Source organism: Cajanus cajan, chromosome 11 (assembly GCF_000230855.2).
Source record: "Cajanus cajan strain Asha chromosome 11, NIPB_CcT2T_4, whole genome shotgun sequence".
Taxonomy (NCBI): Eukaryota; Viridiplantae; Streptophyta; class Magnoliopsida; order Fabales; family Fabaceae; genus Cajanus; species Cajanus cajan.
Genome location: NC_138527.1, coordinates 43,263,833 through 43,276,620, shown reverse-complemented (window position 1 = coordinate 43,276,620; position 12,788 = coordinate 43,263,833). Strand labels below are relative to the sequence as shown.

Here is a 12,788-nt window from a genome sequence, read left to right as displayed (position 1 = left end):
GTAGTTGGGGCTCTGTCCATGAAATGCGTTTGGAAATTGTGAATCGAAATGGTCAAATATGATGGTTAGGTAGCACTAGTCACCCTTTGTGTACCTTATATTATTAAAAGGAGAAGGTGTGTAAGACTCGGTTTTGGAATTTGGACCAATGGATTTGCAGTCAACGAAACACAGCACGAGTGTTTCTTCCGAGCCATGAAAGAAATCAAACCGACAACTAGACCCTGTTTTAGATTTGTCTGCAGCTTCAACATCACTAGACTAGATCTTGTTTTAGTGAGATCTTTTCTTTTTGGTTAGATAATGGTTACCTATTGGTTACTTAACAACATATCTGATTTTTGTTGTTTAACAGAGATTTGTTTATGTAAATTATTATTATTTTTTGGGTTGTCTAACATTTTTTTTTACGTGCATGTAAGAGAAAGATATCAGATGTTTTACTTGATATTTAAAGCACTAAAAACATATTCATGTTTTATTTATATTTATTTGTTTTTCTTTTCTTTATTTGTATTCATCATACTTTTTATTTTTTTAACAAATAAACCATAAGTATTACAAGGATGATGTATTTAATAGAGAATTCATGTTTGTTCGTCACTATGTGTGAAAATTTGTTGATTCAATCATAATTACTATATTACAAGTGAGAACAGTCTTTCATCTTATACATTTGAAAACACTTAGAACAAAAGGAAAAAAATTAATGTAACTATTGGGAATAATCGAGTTTTACTTAGGAATGCAACATAACAAAGTCTAGCAAGTATGAGTTAAAACATTAAACAAAGATTAGTTCAGTTGGTAACAAATATACTTGTCTTTTAAAGGGAATTGAGTTCAATTCTTGCCAATGTAAGAATCTTATTAATAGATATTCTATAAGTACTTTTATAGATATTCATATAGTCTTGAAGTTTATCCTTATTCTCATGAGAAGAAGCATCGTAGAGTTAATTTGTAAAGTTAATATCTAACCAAATGAATAAGTAGACAACATTATCTAAAATCTATTAACTCATGTCAATAATATCCAACTAATGCTACAAACAACACCTAATATATATAAAAATGTTGAAATGAGAGGAAATATAAAAGTTAGAAGCCAAAATACAAATATTAAATCAAATAAACACACAAATATATCTAACAAAGTTATTTAATTGTAAATAATTCAACCACATAAAAGTAAACAAACTTTCAAAAAAATGAGTTATAGAAATTTTATAAAAATTATGTTTCACTAAACATTATTATGAGGAGTTTTGTGTATTTAAAAAATACTCTTTAAAATAAGAAGAGTCATCATTTAATTGTCTTATTTTACTATTCAACCAACATTTTTCCATTCATATTGCTAGCAAGAAGAATGCACGTTTTATAATATTTATTAGTACATATATGGTGAAGTTTTTACCCTTCTAATATAGTTTTTTAAATTAATTACATAAATGATATTGTCATATAATTATTTATATTTTTAAGACTGTTCTATACAATGTAGTTATGGATTATAGTGATTTACTAACATGTGTAATTTCTTTTTTAAGACATGAAAAATTAGTCACTGAAATTAGTCATAACTTACTTTTAGTCATTATTGATTCAAGTTAGTTATGTTTTTTTAGGATCACTATAGTTCATGATGACTATATTTAAAAGAAAGAAAAAAAAGAGTTTAACTGAAAATCATAATGACTCCTAAAAAAACAAGTAATATTATATATAAATGATAGGAAAATTTTCATATATTCATGTGTAAATTTTTCTTGAACACACATATGAGTATGTTAAATAAACATTTCACAAAATAAAAGATTATGTTAATTGACTCCAAGTTTGTAGAGAATTGAATTAGGATAAATTATAAATTTAATTTATAAAATTAAATTTTCCTTGTGAAAAATTATGTAATGCATAAAAATTACATCAATTATTTAATTTTTAAAAATCTAGATGTACAAAAATTGAATTAGATATCAATTTTATAATGTAAGGTGCTTTTTATGATGATTAATTTTTAAAATATTAGACTAATATTGGAAAACAATTTAAAAATTAAATTATCAATTTATTACATAATAAAATGATAAAATACATGCTTTGAATTTATAATAATTTTTTTTGTGAGAGTCATTATGGATTGTAATGATTATTTTGTTTTGTTATAATCTATAATTAAATTTTTAATTTTAAAAATAGTATAATTATGGATTATATCAACCAAAAAAGAGACACTACAATTTATAGTGTGTCTCAGCAGAAACCTAGCGCACCTTGGTTGGTCTGGACAAGCCACGGGACCTTCTCTTCACACTCTATGGACATTCCTAAGCCTGCGTGGTGTTCTCCATCAATCAAACCGAAATTTTTTGACCGACGTATAAAAACTCTAAGCGTGTGGTTCAGTGGTAGGGGTTGATCCACGCTTAAGCAAGGTTAGGAGTTCGAATCCTGCCTTGTATCAACGATAAATACCGAAAAAAAAAATAGTAACTCTTATAAAAAAAAAATAAATCACTATATATAATAGTATTTAACAAGTCACTATAACCAATAATAACCTCATAAAGTCACTATTAATTGTAATGATATTAACACAATTCGACTCGTGCAAAATATAATAATAATTCACGTCACCGAAGTCGACATGAGTCATACCGAAACCACACAAAATGAGTTAAAAAACATAAATAATATATGATGGACATGCCGAATTGGAAACCTTTTTAATATTCATAGTTTCGTACAGAGAAGGAGAATCAGAGACAGGTATATGAACTGGCAGAGGTACAGGCCTGCAAGCCTATCAGTTAATAGAGTCCTATGTAGCATGAACCCAAGGTGTGCCCCAATTAAGCTTATTTATTTAACCAAAAATAAACTTATACTCGTTTATTTTTTTGACACCAGTTTTTCTTAATACTTGTTAACAACAACAAAATAACGTTTCAATATAAATATACAACTTAAATATGTATGTTAATCACATTCAACTCTTTAAGATTAGTTCCATCAAAATCAATTTTACAAAACTTTATATTAAACAGACATTAATGATGTTTAATTCAGGAAAGAAAAAGAAAGTAACATAATCTTTGAAGTTGTTACGTAGCAAAAAATAAATAGAAGAAAGATAAGTAAACATTTTTTGTTTTATCTTATTTGGTTGTGTACAAAGTAAAAAAATAATATAAATATCTTTTATAAAGGAATAAAATATTAAAAATAGAAGACAAATACCTTTTTCTTTTAATAAAACATTCATTCCTTTACCTTTCTCCCCACTTGAAGGGTGAAATTTTAATATGAACCCACCAATTCACGTGCCTTCCTTCTAAAATATAAATATATTACATGAAGTAATGCATAATTTAATAAAAAATAATACATTTTATTACATTAAATGAATAATATAATTTCAATAAATATAAAAAAGTTATATAACTGTTTCACATCGCTTAGGAATCGAATCGAGGCTAAGAGTAGTTTATAAATATCCTCCCTCCTTAACCTACCGATGTGCCTTTTAAAGGACAAAATTATGACGGTTCAACGAGTGCCAAAGCAGACAATACCTCGGATGCGGTGACCTTAACGATAACAGCAGACTTATGGTGGGATAGTTTATAAACACATTCCCTCCTTAACCCACCAAGATACCTTTTAAGGGATAAAACTGTGATAACTCAACGAGTGCCAAAGCAGATAACACCTCGGATGCGGTAACCTTAACGATGACAACAGACTTACGATAGAAACAATAACATTTTTCATTCAATATGTTTATATGCTATTGGTCTATTATCGACAAAATAACCTTAAATTAAATCTTACACATATTAAAGTTATCTTTTAGTTTTAAATAGTATTTAATATATGTATTGTATACGATAAAAATTCATTTTTATACAATAATATTTTAATTCATAAATGTATAAGTTGTATTTTAGAATTATGGTAATTGTATGCCACATTTTATTTTAGATATAAAAAGAAGACAAAATAAAAATTACATTTTCAATCTATTTATAAAAATAACATGAAATAATATTTTTTTTACTAAACTATTAATTTTTTTGGACCCTTCCAATTCTAGACCGTCGTCCATTAGGCCTAAGTCATGGAATATGGACCCAAGGCCTGGCCGGATCAAACCGAAGCAATAGAAATATTTTTAAAAAAATGTGTTTTCTTTTTCTTTCTTTGACTATTCTGCTCAGAATTATCCAATTAAAAAAGAATAAGAATTGTCATTATCAAAGATAATTCAAGGTGGAGAGAAAATAAAATAGGGAAAAGAATGATATTTCAATAGTTAATTAGATAATTAAGAGAATAAATTTTAATACATATGCACGTGTGGTAGCCGTTGATTTTTGTTGAAGGTTAAGCCTTCACGGTTCCTTTCTTTTGAGAAAAAAAAAGTATGATTGGTAGGATGAAAATAAATAAATGAAAAATAGGGTGAACAAAAATAAGAAAGAAAGAGATTGGAAAGAGATAAAGAAAGTGTAAATCAGAGTTTTGATTTAAGAGAAAAAGAAAAAAGAGAATAAAAAATAATTTAAATTTAAATTTAAATTAATTATTAAATAATTAATTAATATTTTAATTTTATTGACTAAATCAACTATAACATACCAAAAGTTACTAGTGTTACTAGTGTATGCAGCCGCGTTAAATCTTGGAGCCAGCTATCTCACCCTTTGAGGTGGCTCCAACGTAGCGAGGAGATTAGTGACTGCTGTCGGCGGTGGATACTCCAGGGACGAACCAAAAAAAAAAAAAAAGACAAGATTTCGATTCTTACTTTAGATGATGAAATTATGGTTGAAGATATTATTTTATTTTTATAAGAACTAACTTGAAGTAATTTTACTCCATATCAAACTAGAAAAAAATCAACAAAAAAAGAAAACACTTACTTTCTCATTTAGTCAATTAAATGAAAATTTCAATTGATAAAACAAATAATACATTCATATCTCAATGAAAATTGATATACAATCATTTAGAGATTCATTTTCAAATAATTATTTTTTATTTAGTAGGATGAAAAGTAGAAGATAAATAGAGAAAAGAGAAGGGATAAAGTGAAATTAGTTATTTGTTAAAAAAAAAAGAGAGAGAGAGAGAAGTGGGAATGATTTTATTGAAACTCAAAAAAAAAAAAAAAGTATTCCTCGCCCTGAAGCGAGGGGTAGTGCGCAATAGTCACACAAGAAATATATAATTTTTAATTGATAATTAATCGTAAAATCAACTTGGTCATATGACGCTTTTAAAAAATTTATAGCCTTGTATTCGACGAGGTGAAAAAATTAGGATTTAAAATATTTAAGAATTTAAAAAATAGAGTTCAAAAGATATTAAAGATGAGTGTATTGATCGTTAGAGAGAAAAGATTACAAAAGTAAAAAAAAAAAAAAAAAAAAAAAAAAAAAAAAAAAAAGTAGTTGGAGAAGGACGAAGCAGCCAAAAAAAAAATGGAAGAAAAGGAAGCCAATGGTGAAGTGAAGATATTTTTTAAAATAAAATTTATTTATAAAACTAAATTAAAATATTATTTAAAGAAACTTTTGCAAAAAAAAAAAGAAGAGGAAGAAGAAAAGAGAGGTGTATCCGTGTCTATGTTAAAAGCGGAAGAGGAGGTGTATATAACATTTATCCGAAGAATTTGAATTTGGATCCAAATCCAACAACGAAGATGGATTCTAGTTGAATGCTCGCCCCGGATATGAAATCTGTTCTGCCAGCTATTCAGCAGCCATTCCTCACAAAAGGAGCACGTCTTTCATTTCTCGCTTGTGTCCATGACTCCAAACCCAATAATTTACCAGCCTTTTATCCCTACTTTTACCTCTTTCATTTCTCTCCCTTGTGTCGTTCCAACTTCCGAAGGAAGGAATGTTTTGCTGTTTGCCACTCAATTTGTTGGCTTGTACTTCTCATAATCTGTTTTTAACTAGTATATTTTGAGAAAGCAAAACCCAAACCATATAGCTAGTTTAAGATTCTGAAATTCTTTTAATTGACACTGCTGTTACTCTGTTGACAAGGAACATCATTCTCTGTATCAGCTCTTCAAAAGATGGGCGTTGCTCTGGATCACTGCTCACATTTAACACAAGTATATTTGAGTTAGAACTTAGAAGGCAACTAAAACCAAAGTATGGTTGTTGTATAGAAGCACCTTCGCCAGCAGTCATTTATGATCGATGCAATATGGGGATCAAGCCCCTCCGGGATGTCTAGTCGTCTATCCATAAAGCCTACGACTCCAACAACCTTTCAAGTGAAACACAATGATTATAACAAAAAGACTACGGTGCTCAGGTATCTCCACGCTTAAGATGTACAATGCCGCTCAATACATATTACCTCACGTTGCTTTAATTAATCAATTATTAAACATTTACTGCATATGCTTAACTATTTAACTACGTATAGTAAAGCACAATTGTAAAGTTTGTTAATTGGTTAATCAAAGTGATGTGGGGAGTAATGCGCGTAAATCTGACATACATTATATTGTTAAGTACAAAAGTATATGAAGTGTGTAGGAAGAGACAGAGGGAAAGAGAGACCTGCAAGGAATTCAAGTTTTTCCATGGGATAGACTGAGTCATTAGTTCCCAGAGGATGACACCAAAACTGAACACATCAGACCTGTTTTAGAAAAATGAAAGAAAAATCATTACTTCAAAAGCATCAGACTGCATTACCAATTTAATATGATCTGTAGGCACTACTTGCAAGTACAGAATAACTTCCAAAGTCGTTATATTTTGTAACTGGACAAGGTAGGACAATGATTGAAAAGACTCAAAGGTAGTTATTATTATATAGATTTTTGTTTGTTTGTTTCATTTATATAGAAGTTTCTCATCAAAGATTGCAACATAGAAGGACATTTAAAGCTGATTGATCGATTCCTCATGACCATTAGGACAAGTTAGCAAATAGTTAAACAAAAGGACCATTTGGAAACTTTCACAAAGTTTTCAGAATATCCTCCATATTTAAAAAAGTCCAGACTGAACGCAATCTCTGATAAGTCACAGTTCCAAGGAATTACTTCTCATTTGAAGGTTCATTTCTGAGGACTTCAGGGGACATCCACTGAGGCTGCATTTTGACAACAAATATACTTGTTAGCAGGAGATAGAAATAAAACTTCATTTACTAAAAACAAAATAAAGATTTTACTGTTACTAGCTGTTCAGGTCAGATGTTTTGTAAGTAAAAAGTGAAAAAGTGAGTGCTGTCATACGGTGCCTCTCCCAGATTTTGTAGTCAATAAAGTTGCATCCTTTAACCTAGACAGGCCAAAGTCTCCGACCTGAGAATAAAATCAAAACTCATTATACTGAACCTTCCCGGGACAACTGAATGCATTTTCAAGCAATCGATCACCTTTACAGTCCAGTTTTTATCTACAAGAAGGTTGGAAGACTTCAGGTCTCTATGCACTATTGGTGGATTTCTGTGATGAAGATAATTCATTCCTCTAGCCTGCAATAAACAACAATGTGATTTATAACATTGCAACAATGGATGAAGGTTCGGCAAGCCAGCAGCTTGCTCTCAACATATGTATGTGTGGAGAGAGGACACGCACAACATCAAGAGCCATCCTTAGACGCCTTCTGATGTCTAATGTCTGATTGTTACTGTGCAGGTTTTTAAAAAGGCTTCCCCTACAACGCAAAATAAAATCATTTTAAGATGGTTCCCTATAATTTCCATTCAAAAAGAAAAATAAATGTGGAAATTGTGGGTGAGAGATCATATTCACTAATACACAGATCTATGTTATCTAATGGCACAAAAAATACAATAGGCGCATGATGCATTATATTTTGTGTTCTAAATTAAGTGCAACTCCTATAACTGTTAATATAACAAGTTCTAAGATGAAGATGTTGAAAATCTTACCTAGGTAATAACTCTGTCACAATGGCAAGCCTTTCCTGTGAATATACTGCTCCCATGAAAAGCAATACATTAGGGTGTCTCAATCTCTTCATTATATCAATCTGAAGAATACACACAAAAGATTCAGTGATCAGCTGCTTTCTATCTAAAGCAAATAATAATAAGATACCTCTTTTCTGTAGTCTTGTAAAGTATTTTCTGTGTATCCGTTCCCAAAATAAACTTTGACTGCTACATCCTGAAGAAGAAAATAAGTTTTAGAGCAGATGGCTAGTCGATACTATTAATACAATAAAAGAATATGTTAAATTTATACCGATCCATTCCAAATTCCATGATAAACAGCAGCATAAGAACCTGCAAGACCGAGTAAAACATAAAGAAGTCAACAATCACTTGTTGAAATAAAATTAAAATTCAGAAATATTTCAAGTTCTACGATAAAAAAAATGCAGGTAGATCAACCTAATTATTTTAAAAGACATCCATTAGAACTTTTTTGTCCTACCTATCTTGAGACAAATATTTTCCTCTAGTTGTTTATCATAGAGGAATTATAAAATGCAGAACTGAATTAATTACCTTGTCCAATCTCCTCCCTTAATTGAAGGTCTTCCCAATGGATTTCACACTCCAAAACAGAGTTTGACTCGTTATCCCCTTTGCTTGATGAACTTTCATGGCTGCCGTTACTCTCCCTCGAACTTGGCAATTGCGACCCTTCTTGCTGCTTTTGCACTTCATCTCCTGCCACCATATTTGTAGCCTCTGGCTCCAATTTCTTCTGATCAAATTGACAGCGTAATCTTAACAATGGATCTTGGGGAATGGGAGAACCAAAACATTCACACCACTCCCCTGACAAAGTTTTACCAGAACTATCTTTGAAAACATTGGATGCTCTGTATGAGCAAACTTTTGTATCTGCTCTCTTCATTGCAAATAAAGAATTACATTTATGAAGATTTTCTTCTTTATCTGCTCCATTAGCAACATCCTGATATGGTGTTAATGACACTAAACCTCCAGATGAATCATTTTCATTATTCACTCTATTGCTTCCTGAATTATCAGCTGTACAATTATTCTTGATACTTCCATTATCCTTCTCACATTTTGCACGTGCCCCAATTTGAAGCTTGGCAAGGACTCTGGCTGCCTGAAGCATTTAACCATACAGATGATCATATATCTTAACTGGATCAAAAGTAACACAGAAGGTTCACAAACACACAAATTTTTAAACAAATATTATGTACTGCATGTCAAACCAATGCATAATTGAAATCACTAAGGTTGACCTGGTAGTGGAAAGTTGAGATAGTATACATTAAGTCTTAAGTTCAAATCATATTACTGTCAATGTAATTCCGATGGATTAAAACAAAAAAAAACAATGCATAATTTACAAATTTATATTGACCTACAGTATATGCTCAGTTTCTGCTAGTGGATTGCATTAGTTTGGTATCTAAGCTTCAGAAGAGCCCCAGAAAGGTTTAGCCTCCCAACTTATGATTTCAGATGAAATATCACTTTATTAATACAATTACAAACCAAAATAAATACAGACGCGTGTCTGACTAAATTTAAGTATTCCCAGTATTGATTTGAAGCACGAACAAGGCAATTAGAGTAAATAGGAGATTTATTTACAATTTTAGAAGGTTGACCAAATTCAGTAGTAGACTCATCCTTCTCTGAGGCCTCTGTGAAAGTTGTGTTTTCTTTATGGTGATGTCTGGAATGAGGTTTTGTTTCCTGAAATTCAAAATTAGGGGGAAAAAACTTAAAATGTTCTCATATTGAAATGCCTACTCAGATAAATCTTCAAGCCGAACAGAGACATACATGTATGTTACGCTTCTCTAGTTTTTCATCTTCTACATCTGTTGAAGTATTCCTGGAAACTGTGTTATCAGTATGCGCTGGGAGAAACTTTGATGCCTGCTAAATGTAAAAAATCGGGTTCTATAATTTAATTTAAGCAAATGATTAAATGAAACCCAAATAAACGAGAGCAAAAACGTAAAAAGAAATTTTGAACAACAGTAGTAATGACAACCAGATTGGAAACACATGAAGCAATCTGTGGCATTGGTGCAATCGTTGGTCGTGGAGGCCACTGAATCCTTTTGAAGTTTAACCTCTGTACTCCAGGTAGGCCATTGTTACCAGATTGGTAAGTCCTTTGATTTTCTGAATTTCTAGAGTTTAAAATAGCTGAATCACTTGAAACAGTTATAACACCAACAAGCTCACCATCCTCATAAAGAGGAGTTTTTGTTACCATTGCCATAAAGACTTCACCAGATCTCTTCTTGAAAGGAAACTGCCCAGACCATGGAACTCCCGTGACCAACCTTTCCAGAATTTTTTGTAGAGATGCATAATTTTCTTCAGCAATTAAAACTTTAGCTACTCTTTGGCCAATTATTTCATAGTCCTTCCACCCATACAAAGTTTCCGCTGATTGATTCCTGAAATGCAAAATTTTAGGTTTGGCTCAAAAGCAACATGAAAAACAAAAACAATAACTTGCAGAGGTAAATTTCGAAAATTGAACAAACAAATAAATGGAATATTATTAACTGAGATTAGACTTGATTGGACTTGATTGCCAGTGAATTAGAAAGTGCAGGGCACATACTAGCCTTATGACTATTTAATAGCCAAATTTCTTCCCTCTCCTACCAGCTCAAAGTTTATTTACTGGATGCTTGATGCCAAAGTTTCAGATAGTCTTGTGACTAGCAGGCTTTTGCATGAGGAGGATTTAGAGATTTTTATACTAGCTCTCTCTAACCATTAATCTCTCTAGATTGATTATTTTTTACACTATAGGTTGTCCATGATTTTAATTGCACAACGGATTGGATGTGTTCTGACAAATAAGCTCCTATCAATTCTGCGCTGATTTTCATTTTCCACCCAAATACATAAGATCTATGCTTACGGACATAACTTCAAGGAACAGGGTGTTAGAGTGATCCACTCTTGTTAAGTAAAGCATGCCTACCACTAACAAGTGAAAAAAATGCAACACAGTGTCAGCGTGGAATTGTGGACTCCCAATAGAATGCCCAATTTCAACAAAGAACCAAAAAGTGGAACACTGTGTCCTTTTTAATAAGGAAGACTTACACACAGGGTCTTCCAATTCCCAAGGCTTCTTTCTAGCCCCACCATTCTCAGCTTGAAATGTTCAAATATATCCTGTAAAATGATTCAGTACAGTAATCCGCATGAGCCTCTCTTAATTTCTATGTTGCGGAATTGGGAATACTTGCTTCACAATCATTCAAAACACGTTTAACCAAATAAACATATTCAATTAACACTCTAAACCACATCGTGCGCAGGTCTAAATCCAATCAAACTCGAAACTAGTTCTAAGATAACACATCCTATTCATTCCCCTATCCCTCTCTACAGCGTTAAACTGTTTCATCGAAAATTAAAGCACCGTGAACATTCTCAGACTCAGAGAAAGAAAAAAACGAATCAAAGAAAAAATGAAGCATCTACGATGCACACAGTTCTATACCAGTATATGATCTCGGCGGAGGGAACTCTGAGGACGTGAACGGCGTGTCCCATGCATTTCAACACGGTTGCATACGGACTTCCGGAGAAGCAGAAACCGGAGAGAAAACCAACGGTTGAATCTGCAACGGCCTGGCTATCGTCCCCGACTGTGAGGTTGTTGCTCACCTGCACCAGCTCATCGAACTCCTCCCTGAGCTTGGCCTGCTTCTCCTCCAAACTCCGGCACCGATCCGCGAGAGAGCGGAGCGCGTGAACTTGTCTCTCGCCGCCACTCATCGAAGTCGCCGGAGCCGGTGCGTTTGTCGTGAGGTGGTGTGCAATGCGCATAGGAGTTAGTTTATTCCCCGGTTCCTCACCGCACACACCATTTGTTTATTATTTTATTTATTGCCTTGTTTTAATATTCACTAATCACTACTGCCTGTGTCCAATAAGAGGCTTGGGCCTAAAGGCTGTTCGCCACGTGTCGGTGGCCGGCAGCGGTAGCTATCCGCTGCGCTCAGACCTATTCGATTGCCGGAAAGTTCAAAATGCTACTATTGCTCCTCTTCCATATGGGCTCACGTCCTAGACCTTATAAAATTTTATATTCTTAACTAGACATAAATCATATAAAAATTCTTTACACTCCAAGAATATATTATTATATGGTAGCGGTTGATCCAACTGAAGGATATAACAATTTTGAACATATTAAATAAATGCAAGTTGTGGAGAAAATTGATATGTACGTAGAGAAAAAAGATTACGATAAAAGTGGAAGGCAAGTGGGGAGGAGTTAGGTTGCTTACACTCAACTAAATAGTAAATTTTCAATTATTTTATTCGAGTCTTTTACAACTTCCGCACTGGGCAGGAGGAGAAAGAGAGAGTGCAACCAAATCCATTTCTGTGGCTACGAAAGGTCAACTCAACTACTTGAAATGAGGTGTTCGTTTTTGTTGAAAAACGGAGAGGTGGAGCAGGGAAAGGCTTCAGATCAGCTACTGCTTTTGCCTATGCCTTATCAAGTACGAACTAGGATTCTACGAACCCAAAATCTTTATATAAATACAAAATAAAGTGTTGTGAATTAGGCTTTAAAAAATATTAACTAATAAATATCAAATACATTTTTATTATTTTAAAATAATGAATACTTGTTTTTGTATTATTATTAATTTTTTTGAAGGTATTATTATTAATTTATTACTACTACTATTATCATTAGCTAATATTTTTAAAACATTTATTAACATTTATCTGATACTGTTGACTGCCAACGTTAATAAAATATAAAATAATTAGGATTTGAA

General features: G+C 32.1%; 1 protein-coding gene across 5 annotated transcripts; it reads right to left on the bottom strand.

The window, feature by feature from the left end:
* Positions 1-5,426: 5,426 nt before the first annotated feature.
* Positions 5,427-12,503, bottom strand: LOC109801414 (PAS domain-containing protein tyrosine kinase family protein). 5 transcript variants are annotated; one of them, XM_029271833.2, is made up of 16 exons: positions 11,492-11,629; positions 11,089-11,160; positions 10,010-10,424; positions 9,796-9,894; positions 9,601-9,705; positions 8,527-9,103; positions 8,261-8,301; positions 8,114-8,182; positions 7,945-8,045; positions 7,628-7,706; positions 7,423-7,521; positions 7,280-7,348; positions 7,085-7,134; positions 6,594-6,675; positions 6,200-6,294; positions 5,427-6,117 (listed from the first exon to the last, which is right to left on the bottom strand). In XM_029271833.2, the coding sequence occupies exons 3-16, from the start codon at positions 10,241-10,243 to the stop codon at positions 6,015-6,017; spliced, it is 1,803 nt and encodes a 600-aa protein (XP_029127666.2). In that variant the 5' UTR covers positions 10,244-10,424; positions 11,089-11,160; positions 11,492-11,629; the 3' UTR covers positions 5,427-6,014. The 5 variants fall into 5 exon arrangements, 4 of the variants coding, with proteins under 4 accessions (XP_029127666.2, XP_029127667.2, XP_020218060.2 ...); XM_029271834.2 differs by lacking the exons at positions 11,089-11,160; positions 11,492-11,629 and adding an exon at positions 12,285-12,503; XM_020362471.3 differs by lacking the exon at positions 11,089-11,160 and having other exon boundaries at positions 11,492-12,261.
* Between the last annotated feature and the right edge of the window lie 285 nt (positions 12,504-12,788).